Source organism: Alnus glutinosa, chromosome 3 (genome assembly GCF_958979055.1).
Source record: "Alnus glutinosa chromosome 3, dhAlnGlut1.1, whole genome shotgun sequence".
NCBI classification, from domain to species: Eukaryota; Viridiplantae; Streptophyta; class Magnoliopsida; order Fagales; family Betulaceae; genus Alnus; species Alnus glutinosa.
In genome coordinates this window covers 16,138,170-16,155,363 of record NC_084888.1, presented here as the reverse complement: position 1 = coordinate 16,155,363, position 17,194 = coordinate 16,138,170, and the positions used below count along the sequence as shown (strand labels likewise).

The 17,194-nt window shown below is 38.4% G+C and overlaps 2 protein-coding genes across 3 annotated transcripts; one reads left to right on the top strand and one right to left on the bottom strand.

The window, feature by feature from the left end:
• The first annotated feature begins 495 nt into the window (after positions 1–495).
• On the top strand, positions 496–8,052 carry LOC133863830 (alanine aminotransferase 2-like). Its single transcript, XM_062299941.1, has 15 exons — positions 496–977; positions 3,451–3,501; positions 3,677–3,727; positions 4,206–4,271; positions 4,361–4,422; positions 4,968–5,046; positions 5,151–5,255; positions 5,353–5,463; positions 5,672–5,809; positions 5,949–6,023; positions 6,236–6,356; positions 6,462–6,616; positions 7,063–7,137; positions 7,206–7,409; positions 7,571–8,052. The coding sequence occupies exons 1-15, from the start codon at positions 777–779 to the stop codon at positions 7,685–7,687; spliced, it is 1,611 nt and encodes a 536-aa protein (XP_062155925.1). The 5' UTR covers positions 496–776; the 3' UTR covers positions 7,688–8,052.
• Positions 8,053–13,526: 5,474 nt separating this feature from the next.
• Positions 13,527–16,873, bottom strand: LOC133864077 (uncharacterized). 2 transcript variants are annotated; one of them, XM_062300278.1, is made up of 6 exons: positions 16,810–16,873; positions 16,557–16,680; positions 15,877–16,441; positions 15,140–15,650; positions 14,977–15,058; positions 13,527–13,833 (listed from the first exon to the last, which is right to left on the bottom strand). In XM_062300278.1, the coding sequence occupies exons 2-6, from the start codon at positions 16,617–16,619 to the stop codon at positions 13,612–13,614; spliced, it is 1,443 nt and encodes a 480-aa protein (XP_062156262.1). In that variant the 5' UTR covers positions 16,620–16,680; positions 16,810–16,873; the 3' UTR covers positions 13,527–13,611. The 2 variants fall into 2 exon arrangements, with proteins under 2 accessions (XP_062156262.1, XP_062156263.1); XM_062300279.1 differs by having other exon boundaries at positions 16,804–16,822.
• Positions 16,874–17,194: the final 321 nt, after the last annotated feature.

Here is a 17,194-nt window from a genome sequence, read left to right as displayed (position 1 = left end):
AATACCAAGGTCCCCTCAAACACTAAGGTACGCTAATTAATCTCAATAACCTTACTCTGCGCATTTACTCTCAAACAATATACTTACTTAAGCATCAGAGCGGGGTTGTCGGCATCCCCCCAACACAATGTTTGTTCTTGTTTGCAGATATGAGTACTCTGACGAATCATTGATCTACACGTCACCTACCGAAAATCTGTCTCAACAATAATACTAGTACTCCAACAAGATTCTGACAATCTTGTGGCAAACCATATAGATGGAATAGAGTAAAATGGTAAATAATATACATAAAAAATTATGGACAAACTCACTAACAAGAAAAAAAAAAAAATGAAAGGAGAAGAGAGAGAAATAAAAAATAAAAATAAACGTTACATTGCAAAAATACCCCTTCTTTAGACATGCAATAAAAGTAAAATGAAGGGTGCAAAATGAAAGGCGTAAAGTAATGTCACATGGTATTAATGAGCGGAGATCGGGGTGGGGGAAAGACAAGAGCGGTTAATAAGAATTTAAGACACACAGAGAAGGGAGCAGGTGAAGTAGCGCGCAAGCAAAAGTAAACTTGTGGGCGCCGTCTGGGTTGGGAATTGAATTTAGTGAAAGAAAGAAATAAGGGCCCAGGGACAAAAGAGTCGGGTCAGGTGGCTGTAAAATCGCCAAATCCCAGTCTTTGAACCGCACGTCTGTCTTTGAATTGATTCGTAAAGCAGCCCTAAGTTGAATCACATCATCCACCGCTTCAACGACTATAAATAGCACCGCGATAAACGATGCGGAAATTCGTGAGCAACACAGCGAGTGGGGACCTCAGCCTCCTCCGACGTTCCTTTCAGTATCTGAAACTGCTGCGTCCTCTCGCTGCTTCCCAATCACGTTTCCTGTCTTCTACTCCTGTTTCCCATCTCCCTTCTTCCATGCCTTCCTCCAATCCCTCCACTCTTCCTGTCTCCCTCGATACCATTAACCCCAAGGTATTCTTTTTGCACCTTCCTATAACTCTGTGTGTGTGTGTGTGTGTGTGATTGCTTTTTCTCTACGTGGACATGGTTTAAAAGGTTTCTGATTTCTGTGTTTCCTGCCACTGCCTTGAAGTTTTTCTTTTCTTTTTTGTTTTTTTTGGGGGGTGGGGAGAGAAGGGGTGCCTTTGCCAAATTTTACCGTGACGGATGCATGTTATGTTCTCTTTCACTGTCGGATTAATCAATGTATTTGCTTGTTAGTTGAAGCTTTACTCTTTGTGAAGCTTATTTGTTTATTTTATTTGCTTTAATGTTCTTCATCCGTATCTGGACATCTCTTTTCGTTTATCAGTCTTCTTTTTTGGTGATTGCTGACATGCTGTACTATTTTGCACTGGTACCCTTGTAAGGATTATTTTATTTTTTGAGCAGGAAATCGGTATCGCTTTCTGTTTATTGATCTTTCTCTTTCGGTCTTGTAAGGCTTATTCTTAAATATAATATTTTCGACCATCGTGTGTTTTATCCTTCACAAGCGAATTGCGAATTTAGTTTGTTTAATTATCAACTAAATTTTAACTGATGATTTGAGACGAGTTCACTTTCTGCTGCTAATTTGGTGGCTTTTTACTGGGTAGAACGCTTCTGTTGAACTTAAGCACTATGACACTGGACAAATTTTTAATATATATTGAATGACTCTTGGACCGGTCCAGGAGCCGTTTGCAACTATAGTTGAGGATATTTAAGTGTTATTTTAGAATAAGATGAATGTAAAAGCACCATCTCTATGTTACTTTTATAAATTTTTTTGGAAAAGGATGTATGTGTCCAAAAGTGGTAGGGTTACCCTTATCAAGAGCATCCTTGCCAATTTGCCTACGAATTTCATGTCACTCTTTCCTCTCGTTGAGTGTTGCTAACCGTATTGAGAAGCTCCAGCGTGATTTCTTATGAGGTGGGCTAAATGAAGAGTTCAAATATTACTTGGTTAACTGGTACAAGGGAGGGTTGCATGCTCTGTTAGGTAAATGGCTGTTGCGCTATAGGCTTGAGAGAGAGGTTTGGTGGAGAGTGGCGGTGGACTCTAAATTTGACAGTTCATGGGGCGGGTGGTGTTCTATTGAGCCTTCTGGAATGTTTGGGTGGGTTATGGATGAATATTATAAAGGGTTGAGGGAATGTTCATGTCATACCAGATTTGAGGTGGGAGATGGCTTCAAGATTAGATTTTGGCATAATCAATGGTGCAGGGATGTGGCCAATGAGGCATTTTCAAATTGATTTGGTATTGTCTGTGCAAAGGATGTCTTTGTTGTGGCTCACTTAGAGTTTTGTGGTAGTTCCAATTGGTGGAATGTGAGCTTTGCTAGAGCGGCTCATGATTGAGAGGTGGATGTCTTTGCCTCATTTTTTCAGGTGTTGTATTCATCTAGAGTGAGATGAGAAAGTAAAGACAAGCTGTGATGGGTCCCCTCCAAAAGAGGGTTGTTTAAGGTTAAATCGTTCTAATGTTCCCTGGTTTGTAATGATGGATACCGCTTTCCTTAGAAGAGTGTGGTGGATTAAGGCCCCTTTTAAGGCGTCTTTTTTTTTTTTCGCGTGGTCGGCGGCTCTAAATAAGATCCTTACTACGAATAATCACAGGAAGCGGCACGTTATTGTGGTGGATAGATGCTGCATGTGTAAGAAGAATGGGGAGTCTGTGGACAATCTTCACCATCACTGTGATGTGGCTTATGCCATTTGGATTGCCTTTTTCGGTCGTTTTGGATTGTTTTGGGTTATGCCTAGACGTGTTATCAAATCTGTTTGCTTGTTGATGGACTTTCGACAGTTCACAAAGTGTTGCTGTGTGGAAGATGATGCCTACATGCCTTTTATGGTGTTTATGGAGAGAAATGAATGACAAAAGTTTTGAGGGTTGGAGGAAACTTCGGAGGAAATTAGGTCCTTATTTTACAAAACTTTGTATCTGTAGACAGTTGCCTATGTGTCTCATTTGGCAATTAGTTGTAGTGATTTCCTTGTTCTTTTTGCTTACTCTAGTTAGGTGTTTCCTTTTGTATATTTCCTGTGTACTTAGGGCTGCCTTATACTTTTAGTGATATGTGTCTATTACTTATATACTTCAACTAATCCATGGGTTTAGGAAATATCAAATACTGATTGATGAGTGTATAAGAGGGCCTCAGTCTTTTTATTCTCACTATAAATTCTTTAATTATTATTATTTTTAATAATTTGGACTTTCTATTAGAAAGTACTAAAAGGAGAATCATTCGTACACAAGGAGTGTATAAGATACTATAACTGTAAGTGGAATAATTTTCTGAGTTAAAGTCTCAAAATGATCATGGAGAGAACTGTGAAAAATGCAGTAAGAGTACCAAAGATAATGCATTTTCTTGTTTAGTGCATTCTAGTTGCGGAAACATGTTCTCTCCTGGATATGATCACTCACTGCTAAGCCTTTCTTTCCCAGGTCCTCAAATGTGAGTATGCCGTCCGTGGTGAAATTGTCACCATTGCCCAGGTAATATGACTACCCATATTGCACAACTATTTTAGCACAGTTTTTTCTACTTCTTTTTTGTAGCATTTACTTTTTTAAAGATTTTGTAGGAGCTTGATATTACTCAATCTGACTATCTGAGTCATGTAACTTCTATAATGTAATGTTTTCTCTTTTGTTTGTGCTCCTGTCACAGAGGTTACAACAAGAGTTGCTGGCTAAACCAGGCTCTCATCCCTTTGATGAGGTATGTTTCTTGTCTCTGACATTATTTATGACGGCCATTTCTTTGCTTAGGTATGACATGTTTCCCTGCCTGAGGTCAGCTTATTTTTCCTAGCCGTAACTCTAATTCTTATGTTTGTTACCGATAGGTAGTAACTAATGGCAGATAAAGTTCTTGCTGCTATAATAGAAACAATAGTGAAAAGCAAGTAATGAATAGAGGTTGACAATGGGTTGTGTTTCCTTCCTGTAGCATATAGTAATGCTTTTTGAAAATTAATGAAGCAATATTTTTTTTTTAATAAGTAAAAATTAATGAAGCAATATCAAAAGAGGTATACTTGGGATTTCCATAGGGGAGAAAAAGGCACTTCCTTCCAGATTCACTCTCTAGCCACAATCTCCAAATAAATTTACACTTCGAAAATTTGATGCGTCAAGGTCTAGTTCCTAAGGAAATTGTTGTGTACCAGGTACTGACTTTAATTCATCTTATACAGATACTTTACTGCAACATTGGTAATCCTCAGTCTCTTTCTCAGCAGCCAATAACTTTTTTCAGAGAGGTTGGTTCACTGTAACTATATGCTACAAAGCACGAGATCTAATGCTACTAAGTTGATAGTTAATTATATGAAAATCATACCTGTTTTAGGTTCTTGCCTTGTGCGACCATCCAACCATTTTGGACAAAAGCGAAACACAGGGTTTGTTCAGGTATTGGAAGTTCATAGCTATTTATTTGTTATTGAGCTAATTCTAGGATGCTATATACTTGCTATCCCTTTTTATAAAGGTCTGAGTTCTATAGTTACGTTTATCACCATGACCATGTCTTGATTCTTTCAGTATGTCATGTATCCTATGAACTTCTGCTGAGTGTGTCTAAAGCAAATGAAGAAGAAAGCTGATGATACCTTTTGTGACTTACTATTACGGATTTTAAATGCTCCAATCTTGTTGCCTTCTTAGAATTGGTGAAGTAAACAGAAAAAAGACAAAGAAATGAAAAAGAAGATTTGGTAACATTATAAGTTTTTCTCCTAGAAGCATGATGGTGTTTCAATGTCGGAGTTGACTGGAGCATATCCCTTTGTGTCAAGATGTGTTTCCTAGTTGTCCAAATTTCTTTTTGAATTTTAGAGTAGCCTCTCTAATACCAGTTATACATCCATTAGCAGGAAACTTCATACGGTGGATTGCTAGTCTTTCTTTGATAATTAATCTCTTCTGTTCACAGTTTTCCTTGTGACTTGTTACAGTGCAGATGCCATAGAGCGAGCGTGGCAGATTCTGGATCAAATACCGGGAAGAGCAACTGGTGCTTATAGTCACAGTCAGGTACTGATCATCCTGTCTACCTCAGAGAAATTTAAGAGAAGTTGATGTTATATTCTTGGTCCATAATGAGATTTCTTATGACCCTTTTTTCCTTTGCACCTTAGGGTATCAAGGGATTACGTGATACAATTGCTACTGGTATTGAAGCTCGTGATGGCTTTCCCGCTGATCCAAATGATATTTTCTTGACAGATGGTGCAAGCCCAGCGGTAAATTTCAAGTTCACATTCTTTTTCGCTTTTATAAATTTCAATATCTTCTATTTCCAATTGATACATTATAACAGATTGTGTTCTCTCTTACCAGGTCCATATGATGATGCAATTACTGATAAGATCAGAAAAGGATGGAATTCTTTGTCCCATTCCTCAGTACCCCTTGTACTCTGCTTCAATTGCTCTCCATGGAGGCACATTGGTAAGCTTCAAACTTAAGGAGCTTTATTCAGAAGCTCAAGAGTCAACCGGGTTGATCAGTTGTATTAAACTGCTAACTTTTAGCTGGCGGGGTGGCGAATGGCCTATATTCTTTTTGTAGCATAGATTTAACATTGACCTGACTTGGCAACTTGGGAGTTGGAAAATAGAGATTTATTCTTTCGGTGTTAACGAATGGTTTTTTGCAGGTTCCTTACTATCTCGATGAAGCAGCAGGATGGGGATTGGAAATTTCTGAGCTTAGGAAGCAATTGGAGGCTGCCAAGTCCAAGGGCATAACAGTTAGAGCCTTGGTTGTGATAAACCCAGGCAATCCGACGGGGCAGGTGAGTTATGAATAGAGTTTAGGAATAGTTTTTTACTTTAAATTTCGTGTAAAAGAGAATGCTTAGATCTGAAGATACGTGTCTACTTTTGGCCATGTTACATGAAATGATTTTTTTTTTTTTTTTTTGATGCCTGCAGGTTCTTGCCGAGGAGAACCAGCGGGACATTGTGGAGTTCTGCAAGAGAGAAGGTCTTGTTCTTCTGGCAGATGAGGTTGGTGAATTGTTCTTAGTAACTTAAGATGCAGATGCATCATGCGACTCTAGTGTTATATAGCGATTTGAGTGTCTGAGTTTGATTTTGTTTTGCTTGGTTTGGAATTGGCACTTTATTGACCCTCTTTCTTGCTTGTAGCCCTGCCAAAAAAATCTAGATATGATTTGCTGTGTCAAAGTAAAGACTAATGTTCAATGAACTTCATACAGGTATATCAGGAAAATGTTTATGTTCCTGAGAAGACATTCCACTCGTTCAAGAAGATTTCTCGGTCTATGGGGTATGGTGAGAAGGATATCTCCTTAGTATCTTTTCAGTCAGTCTCTAAAGGTAAGTTGGATTCATCAATTAATTGATCAAGATAATAAGTGAGAAGAGCTCCGGCAGATCATCAAATTCAGATTTAAGAAGCATGTGTTTCTTTGCTGCCTTCAGGCTACTATGGGGAGTGTGGAAAAAGAGGAGGTTACATGGAGGTCACCGGATTCAGCCCTGACGTAAGGGAACAAATGTACAAAGTGGCATCTGTAAATCTTTGTTCTAATATCTCTGGTCAAATTCTTGCAAGCCTTGTCATGAGCCCACCCAAGGTTAATATTTGTGCCTTATTAAATTAGTGTTGTTTTTGTCTGCTTTGTTTTTTTTTGTATTTTTTGTTCTCTTTATCTGTTCTTTCTGCTTATACGTTTAGGTTTAGACAGGCTTAAGTTTGGCAAGTTTAAAATAGCTTCTTCTTGGGATAGTAGGATCAAAAACAAATCAGAAAGTTATAACTCGAGGCCATTGGCTCTTGACATAATAACAGTTGTGAGAGCTCAAGCCCCTGAGCAAGAATTGCTTTGACTATGATATAGTATTTGTACATATTGTGGGTGTATGGTTTGGTCTTTGAAGTAAGTCAATTTTGGGATAGAAGACTCCATAATCATGTTGCTATAGGGCGTGGGCTTTTGGAAATGAGTAGCTATTGAAGTTTATGATATCAACTGCATTCCAAGTTTATTTGCTAGAAATGAAACAAAATGGATGTATGCAGGTCGGGGATGAGTCATATGAATCGTACTGTGGAGAGAAAGAAGGAATTCTATCATCACTGGCAAGGCGTGCAAAGGTTGGTTCATTTTTGACATGTTACCTCTCTCTCTCTCTCTCATCTTATATTCTTTATTATATGAACAGGCTCTGGAAGATGCATTTAAAAAATTAGAGGGTGTATCATGCAATGAAGCAGAAGGGGCAATGTATCTGTTTCCCCGTATTCACCTGCCTCAAAAGGCAATTAAAGCAGCAGAGGCTGCAAAGACTGCCCCAGATGCATTCTATTGTCACCGCCTGCTTAACGCCACGGGAATTGTTGTTGTTCCTGGTTCTGGCTTTGGACAGGTTAGTGTTATCAAACTCTGCAAATTATTGGTCTCACGTTTTCTGTTCCGTTAAAAGGTGTTTGGCATGTGAAGACAGTATGTGACCTGTTTTGCATTCGTCATCTTCGTGACTTTTTAACTGACAGTTATTTGTATTGTTGTTGTGATGCTTGGGTGAAGGTACCTGGCACCTGGCATTTCAGGTGCACAATACTCCCCCAAGAGGATAAGATTCCTGCTATTGTATCCCGGCTGACAGAGTTCCACCAAGGATTCATGGATGAGTTTCGTGACTGAGGGATCTTGTCATCGTGGTCTTTTAGATACTTCATAAAAAGGTGTAGGCATTTTGATCTACAAGGAAATTGTTCTAACACATTTACTCTTTTTTTTTTCTTTTTTTTTTTCTTTTTTTTTTTCTTTTTTTTTTTCTTTTTTTTTTTCTTTTTTTCTTGAGACAATTATTTAATCATTTTTCTCTTATGAGGATAATGTTTTACCAAGTAGCAAGATGTTGAGGATCATCTATTGTTAATCCTTTTTTTTTTTTTTTTTTTTTTTTCATTTTCTTTTGACATTTCCCCCGACGGCTGCAAGTTATAGGATGAGCTTGCAAGTCATCTGTTCTCTTCTTGCTTCCAAGCAGTATTTTTCCTCCCCCATTCCTTGTCCTTTTGAATTGCCTACCCCTATGCATCAACTTTGTGGTACATGGTTATGGGCAGTAGGCACCCTCCCCAGTAGCCCACGTGCATGTAGTTTCAGGGAAAATGCTAAAGATCCTCCACTCATCTTCCCTTATCACCTTCTTTTCCTTAAAAAAATTGATTTTTATTAAAAAGTTGTCTCTGATGTCACATTAGACACAACTTTTTAATAAAAATCAATTTTTTTTATTATAAAAGGGTATAAAGGGGGATGAGGGGAGGATGTATAGAAGAGCTCGTAGTTTCAATGGCCAGTGCGGTCAGCACGGTCACGGTGTCCAAGGCTCTCGTGCTCGCATAAGCAGCCTCCAGTGGACTTGTTCCAATCGCACGTTTCTATCGCAATCATCTCTTGGCTTCTATGCCAACAAGTTTATTGGACCAGGCCCCTACTACCTCTTTCCAATCCTCCTTTTTCTGTAAGCACGGCTTAAAGTTGCAGCAGTTGGGGTGTCCACTTTCTTCTGATTTTGTGTCCTGGATTGAGATCTAGTTCAATATACGGGCTGATATTGCGATACCTTTTATTTTAACTATTCATTTAAACATTAGCGATTGGTGAAATCTCTCTAAAATAAAAAAATAAAAAATAAATAATAAAAAGGGAAAGAAAAGAAGTAGGTTTCCATCTGCCATGCCGTGAGGGAGTGATTTGATCAGTTGTCTAGGGGAGGCCCCGATTCCTTTTGATGATGAATGAATTCTTATGAGGCATAAGGCGGGGTTAGACCCGATTGTCCCGTCCAATAGTAAATATTTTATTGTAGCCTCATTAGACTGTTCTCTTTTTTTTTTTGGTATATCCAAATAATAGGTAGAGCATAAACTGAAACATTTTTGAAAACATTCGTCTTAGAGTAGCTGTTAATGCGAATAACATAAATGGCTATAACAGAATTTATGTACATTCAATGTACTCTACAGAGAGACGAATACATAAAGTTAAATATTGTTGAACTTGTTCCTTTGAAATTTTCCCCAAATATTAATCATAAGTTTTTCTCTCCATCGGAACAATAGGGTCGCTTAGGTGGCTGTTTTGGTGACTGGACCACTTCCTTTAGCTACAAGGGTAGTTCGGTTGCCCCCCAAATCAGCTATTGGGGGCTGGCCAAACCACCCATTGGTCCAAATAAAAAGATATTGCACCAAATCTTAATCCGTGTGTTTTCTCTTCGGTCTAGTGTATTTTTATTCTATTTTAGTTTTGGTGTTTCTTGTATCTCAAGGTATTGGCACTGAAGGCCCCCATAGGCACCCAATTTCAATGGATATACCCCTAGCCATAGAATCTAAGAAATAGTAGGGGGCAGTTTGTGATGCTATTAGTTATCTTTCTTTTCCACTTTCTCCTCTGATTATAAAAGAGAAAGAGAAATGCTATTTAATATACTCATATACGATTGTCATACAATTAGGATGATGTGACAATCAAAATAAGCCGTTGGATCAGCACTTTTTTTTTTTTTTTTTTTTTCTTCTTACAAGTGCTGATCCAAAGGTTGATTTTTTACTACCACGCCATCCAGTTATATAACAACGGTATATGAATATACTAAATAGCATTACTAATTATAGAAATCAGGTTTACAAGCTGAACACATTATTTAATTTTAAAAATAATGTTATTTAATAGATTGTCATATAACCTAGATTGACATGAAAATGAAAATTAATCTTTCTTCTTCTTTTTTCTTTTTTTTCTTTTACACATTAATTCAAAAATTAATTTTAATTATCGCATCGTCAAATTAGACTCATTTCTCAAGGTGATGCTTGACAAAGAAAAACAAACAGTAAATGCCAAACGAGTACGTAAGGCCTTTACGGTCTAGTTTCACATGGGGAACGGCTATGAGAATTGTACCCTCGTCTTGTCTCTCACCCCATGTGTCGCCTGAAAAGCCTAGATTAGTCATTAGATGCACCTGCTGCTTGGGTTGCTCTTCCACTTCATATGAACGAGTGGTGGAGAGAGCTCTACACATCTGCTTCCCTTTATGGAAAAAGACGAGAAAGAAGAGCCAAAGTCATAGATTTAACCGGCTGCAAGTCGTGGATGAAAGAAACATTTGTCTAGCTTTATAGTCTTCTGCGTACGTACGTATGCTGCTTCTTTACCAAGATTTATCAGATCATGTCTCCTGTAACAGTAACTTGTAGTGTTTGTATCTTTTGGGCCCCGATTGTGTCCAAGTGTAGATGAATGAGAAGAAAATAAAAAGAAAGTATACTTGGTGAACTGTGGAGAATATACTTTGTGTATATACATGGTGAAATCCGCTCAACGTTCAAGCGGTGTGTTTGGTAAAGATTTTTGAGTTGATGATTTTTTTTTTTTGAGTAATTATAAGAAGTGATTAATGTGATATAAAGTAGAAAGAATTTTTATGAAAAAGTTTTATATTTTAGTGAATTTTTTTATTTGAATAATAATAAAAAAATTATTGATGTCATATAAAAAGTTAAAAAAATTAAAATGTTTTAAAATTGATTGTTTTTAGAAAAAGTAAAAATAATAATAAAAAAAAAAAGTAAATGGGGGTGTTCGGTTACCAAACACCCCCTTTGTCTCTAGTAAATTTTGGCTTTTTGAGAATTCCACTCTTTTTTTTTTTTTGTTTAGGGGGCTGTGGAGTTAGGTGCCGAAAAAAAAAAAAAACTAGTAATTATGCTGAGATTTAATACCAAGTTGTAAAAACTCCACCCAAGTTCTACAAGCTGAAGTTTGAAGTCGCCACCCCCGACCAGAAGTTTTTTTGGTACGTAGTTGCTGCAGCAATATATATGTGAGGATCGTCGAGGATTTACTATGCATGCTTGGACACCCAAATGCCCATCGATCAACCCCGCAATTGGCGAAGCAAAAGCCATGCTCATGGTTATCATTGTGAAGCAGATTTGGCTTAAGTACTGTAAAAAAAACTACAGAAGGTTACTTGTGGATAGGCAAAGACGCCATCCAGAACTATCCTCAATTGTTGGAACAGGAAATTTGCCACCTAATAGCAGGCATTCACAACAGTCCCTCGTTTCCAGCTTTGGAATGGCCTGGAAATCCACAGGATTGCAAACTCAGAAACAATTATTAACCTTCTAAATGGGCAACAAATCAAACCTCTCATGGTTCTACAGGCCTCTTCCACCAGAATTCCTTCATCTGCTCATAACAAATAAGAAGGAAAATTTGACTCTGGGTTAAACAGTCCAATGGTCTCTGAATTTTGGAAACTTTATTTTTTAATCTCTGAGTTTCAATTTGCATCACAGATGATATATCAATTTTGGGAAATGACCAAATTAGTACATCGGTTAACTTTTCCGTCCAAAAACTAATGGTCCGCCACGTGTCAACTTCAGAGGTTGACACATGTCACTATATAAAAAAAAAACTAAAAATTAAAAATCTTTAAAAATAAATTAAAAAATTTTAAAATTTTAAAATATATATATTAAAAATTTAAAAAAAAATTGAAAAAATAAAAAAACAAGGGGGTGACTAAGCCACCCACCTTGGCTGGTCTGGGATGGCCGAACCACCTTCGGCCACCCCTTGACAAAAAAAATAAAAATAAGTAAAGATCGGTTTTGGCCCTTGGGGGTGGCCGCACCACCCCCAAGGGCCACAGGGGTGGTTCGGCCACCACCAGGCCGGCCCGTCTGGGGGTGGTCGAACCACCCCTGTGGCCCTTGGGGGTGGTTCGGCCACCTCCGATGGCCAAACCCTCCAAATTTTATTTTTCTTGTTTTGCCCTTGGGGTGGCTGAACCACCCCCGTGGCCCTTGGAGGTGGTTCGGCCACCCCCAAGGGCCAAACCCTCCAAAATTTATTTTTTTCATTTTGCCCTTGGGGTGGCCGAACCACCCCCATAGGCCAAGGGGGTGATTCGGCTACCCCCAGACCGGCCGATTTGGGGGTGGCCGAACCACCCCCAAGGGCAAAACCGATCTTGCCTTTTTTCTTTTTATTTTTTTCTGTCTAGGGGGTGGCCGAACCACCCCCCACTCCACCCCAAACTGGCCAACCACCCCATCTTTTTAAAAATAAAATTTAAAATTTTTGAAATTTTTTAAAGATTTTAATTTTTTTTATATAGTGCCACGTGTCAATCTCTGAGACGTGGCGGGCCGTTAGTTTTTGGACGGAGAAGTTAACCGAGGTATTAATTTAGTCATTTTCCAAAATTGATATATCATCTGTGATGCAAATTGAAACTCAGGGATTAAAAAGTAAAGTTTCCAAAACTCAGGAACTAAAAAGGTGCTTAACCCTTTGACTTTCCGACTTTAGGTTGTATAAATATTGAACTACCTTCACACAATACCTTTATGGTCAAATATAAGAAATGCTACGTACTCTTTGTACACTCTCTAACATAACAGTAGAAAACACTTTTATTATATTTTGAATAGATTATTATTAGATTTTAAATCTAACGGTAACTTTTATTGCCACGTCAAAAAGTGTGTGATACGGATATCTTGTTATTTTAGTTGCTTATTGCTTGTTTATTTATTTGGGCTTTATTTATTTGGGTTGTAATAATGGGCTTCAATTATAGCCTTTATTTGTTTAATTTTTTAGCCTAATCATAACCCTTCTAGGGTTTAATTAGGGTTGCTATTTTTCTATTTAAACATTTTTAACTGGAGATTAAAGTAGTTTTTGGAATAAATATTTTGTTTAATCGAAGAGTGCCGCCCATTTTCTTCCTCTCTATTTTCTCTCCCGAGCTTCTTCCCCTCTTTCTTTGGTTTCATTCTCTTCTCTTTTCCAAATTCTCCCTCTTTCTCAAAGCTTTCTTCTCAAAATCATTTGTCCTACATCAATGTACTTGAGAATGTAGGCGTAAGAGTATGTAGTATTGAGACAAGAATTACAAGCACTCAAGAAACAAGAGTTACAAAAACTCGTGAGTTACAAGATGATTTGTATAAATTAAATTTATTGTTGTTCATGTAAAAGTAGAAGAGAAGAGTAATGTTCACTCTTCTCAATAGATACTCTTGTATACAATCAAATAATCAAGTAAAAAACTTTGATGTGTGGACGCAGATCATAAGCTAAACCATCTTATTTTTGTTCCTCTTTCTTATTCTCAACTCTTCTTTAAATTATGAGTTTCTATATGTAGAGAATCTTTAGTTAAATTATGAGTTTCTATATGTAGAGAATCTTTAGTCATTGATATTGATATTTTGTATGAGCTGCACCCGCACTACTCCCCCTGGACCAACCGTTTCCTCTCCCGGAAAGGAAGCCTCCTTTTCATGGAAGCCTCATTTCCTGTCAGAAAAAGGATCACTTTCTACGATAAATGGTTAGTTCTGCTGAGAACAATCATTCAAGAGCGTGGCTTTTGACATATTTGTTGAATAATCTGATTCAGTGTCTTCTTTAGCCAGAACTTGGATGCGACCACAAGAAGAAAACAAAGGAAAAATTCATTTTATTCAACAAGTAGCCTTCTTTTCATTAGTAGACAAGTGAGAATTTGTCTTTTTGTTTCATGCTCAATGATGGTTATTGCAAGGAAAGCAACCACATGAGTTGTGGAGAGGAAAATGTGAGTTATGCCGGTTTATCATCTTCCGTGCTTGTTCACTAGCCTTCTCAACTTGCTCTGAGTGCTGCTGCCGGGCCGCTGCTCTCAGGTCTTCAGCTTTTCTATGAACAACTGCCATTCTCTTCATCAACTTCTCCTCCAAGTTTGATCTCATCCTTTGAATTTTCACCTGAGCGATCATTTCAAAATATAGTTAGACAAAGACCACAATGAAAAAGTTGCAGTGATTCCAGAAGTAAATCCAGGCAATCAAGGAGAGAGGAAATAGATTCGATATGTTAAGTCAAAGCCAATCCTAAATGTCACGTGTCGGGTTCGGTCGTGTTGAAATATAAATATCAAATTATATAGGTCAACAATAACCCGACCCATTTAATTAAACAGGCTAGACTCCTCAAACCTAAATTCCTAACGTGCTAATTTTATGTTGAGTTGGCGTTGGATTCACAAATTATATCAAAAGCTGTCAGTCCCGGTCAAAGCACACAGTCCAAAACTAAAATATTATAGACTAGCTCACCATATACGTACGAAGCATAATCACTGGTTTTCTATTTGACTCATATAATTATCAGTTAGGTACATCAGACTCTGTGCTCTTCCATCCGTCATTTCTTGCACTTCCTACTTCGTAATTCTGAAGGAAGAATACAAGAAGCAAACCGTGCCACATTTTCTTAATTGTTTGGATAATTGTTCTATTAATTAAACTAGACCAAACAACAAGGCTCCCTGAATGGGAGACCCAGCTCAAGTAAATATTCCAATTCCCCACGATTTCCAAAATGCTAGGACTTCACATGGGCTTACAAGTATAAAAATATGCCATGGTGACTTTCAGCTTTCTTAGTCTTTCTTTAAGGGTGAACTATAGTCTGTAGATAAAAGTATATGAAACCTAGAAGATACTTCAAACAGATGTGGTCCAGGTCCAGTCAAGAAATGAGAATGGGAGTTGTGAACAATAGCAGCGGGTGGCTCGAGGTGGACCAAACCAGCTAGCAATACGCCTGACAAACCCTTCCCAGTACAGTCAAAATAATATAGTCACACTTTGACTGAAATGCAATCAACTAACTTGGGCTTAGGAGCAATAGACCAATTATGAGTCAGTAGGCCAATTTTTCCCCTGCCCAAGAAGCAGAATGGAAAACTACTGCAAAGAAAATTTTGGAGCCTAAGGCGTCCATTGAAGTCTATGTTTCATGTTTTTATGATGCTTGCATATTCAATGCAAAAATAACATTAATAATCAACTGAAAAACAAAAAAGAAGAGGAAAAGAACAAATATCCAAAAGCATAAGAAAATACCTCAAGCTTTCTTGATTGAGCCTCTGCTTTAGCATTTTGGAGGTTGACCCAAGCTTGAATTTTTGCTTCTTCTCTTTGATACCTGTAACCCAAATCACAATTGGAATCTATCCAGCATGCTGCATTACATAAGAAAAAGTTGCAACTTTTACAAGCCAATTACCTGAGGCAGAATTTTGTATTTTCTTCTTCTTCCCACGCAGCAGCTCTGGAGTCTGAAACACTTTTCCGGCACCCGGGATCCGTTTCAAAATGTCTGAGGCTCTTTGATACTTCCTCCTCCTCCTCTTCCCTTGAGCTCCAATTCGACGTGACTGAATCATATTGCGTCCCAAGCTGTAGCTTAGCTAAATGGCACTCTTGCAGCTGGGAAATGTCGATGCTGCTACTGTTGCTGCTGGAGTTCCCCAAGGCCAGCGGTCCTGACCTATTCGCTGGCGTGTTATGGCGCGCAGGTGATGAGCTCTTGAAGGGTGTATGGCATCTAGAAGTCGTAGAACTGCCAAGCGGGGTCATCTCTGTCCCAACATCTCTGTGGTGGACCTCATTAACCACGTCTGTACAGCCATCTTTCATGGTTCCACCTGCCGGGTGTTTGAACAAGAACCCTTCTTTTGTAGGCTCTGAGTATCTGAAATTGGGGAAAACGGGTTCTATCTTGTCCGTGAACTTATCTGCATTAACAAATTTCAAAATGGTTGTTGTAGTTGTTCATAATGCTATTAATATGGGAATAATCTGGAAACTCGGAGCAAAAGTTTAGAACTTTATTACGCTTTTTGAGGGCAAAAGAAGAAAGGATACTATGATGATGTTAGCAGCGCAAAAGGGGAGAAATTGAGAAGTAAATTAACCCAAAAGGGTCAAAGTTTCATTAAAGCTGAAATGGAAATCCTTTACCTTTTAGAAATACATCTGTTGAGGCAGAGACCCCATCGAGAGCCATGACTGAGTTATGATTGTCCAAAGATGCAGATCTTTGAAAGCTTGAAACTACTTTTGAGAACTTTTCCTCTGTGACCCTTGATTTTTCTGCAAAGACCTCCACCTGTTGCTTAAAGTTATCACACTGTTTGGTGATCTTTGAGGACTCTGATGGCTTTATGGGATGAGCAGGAGAGTCATGGCAAGAGCTGCTCATCAGCCATTTCTCTGCATCATCCCACTTGGAAGGAAAGCTTTTTCTTGAATGATTCCCAGCACTGAAACTGAAAACAGGTCTGCCAGGTGTTGAAGGAGCCTCCATTCTCCTCTGATTGACTGAGTTCATCCCCTCTCTTCTCCTCTGAGCTGAAACCTCAAGAAACCCTCCGCCTTCTTTGATGTTGTTGGCCATTGGAAATGACTTGACAAAATCAGAGGTTTCTTTGAGATTAAGCTTGCAAAGTGGGTCAGGGAAGGTCTCTACAAATGGGTTGTCATTGCTTTTCCCATAGAAGCTTGTGTTTTCCACCAGCGGAGATTCCTGAATCAAAAAACACCCAAAAAAGAAGAGAAAACAACATGAGTATTGAAACCCATTGGGACATGTAAACAAGAGAAACAAATATAAGAAGAATGCAAATGTGGGGTATGTTTACCCCATTGGACCCAAATATGGACTGAGCTTGAAAGTATTTGGGGCTTGTGAGATTCATGGCCATGGGTCTGAAGTTACTGGGATCACTGATTTGGGGCTTAATGTTGGGCGAGTGGTATGCTAATCTGCATCATTTTGATATAAAACAGTGTCATGAGAAAAGTGACTGAAGAGTGAGGAGGCAGTAGAACAGTACAGCTGAACAAGGAAAAAGCCTTGTCTACTTGGAACCATGGTCTAAAATACACTATTACAGAATAAGTCACATGCGATCAGCCAGCCAGCCAGCCAGCCAGCCAGTTCTCCCTTCAAAATGAAACTACAAAAGTGACTGTGTCCTGGATAGTCCTACTCTTAATGAAGTAGACGAGGTAGGGGACGAAAGAGTGCTACATCAAAAGAAGAGAAAATTTGATAAAAGAAGTAATTCTTTTTTTTTTTTTTTTTTTTTGTATTCTTTTTGGGAAGCTTCTGATTGGTTTTGATCTACTATTTTACTGTGTATAACACAGTTTAAGGCTCTCATTGTTTTATATTCCATGTAAAAGCACGACTTTTGTCTGTCTTCTTGCTTCCATGCGTAACGCCCCACGAAGTGTTCTCCTGCTTTTCTATATATGCGCTTTGGATGTATTACAC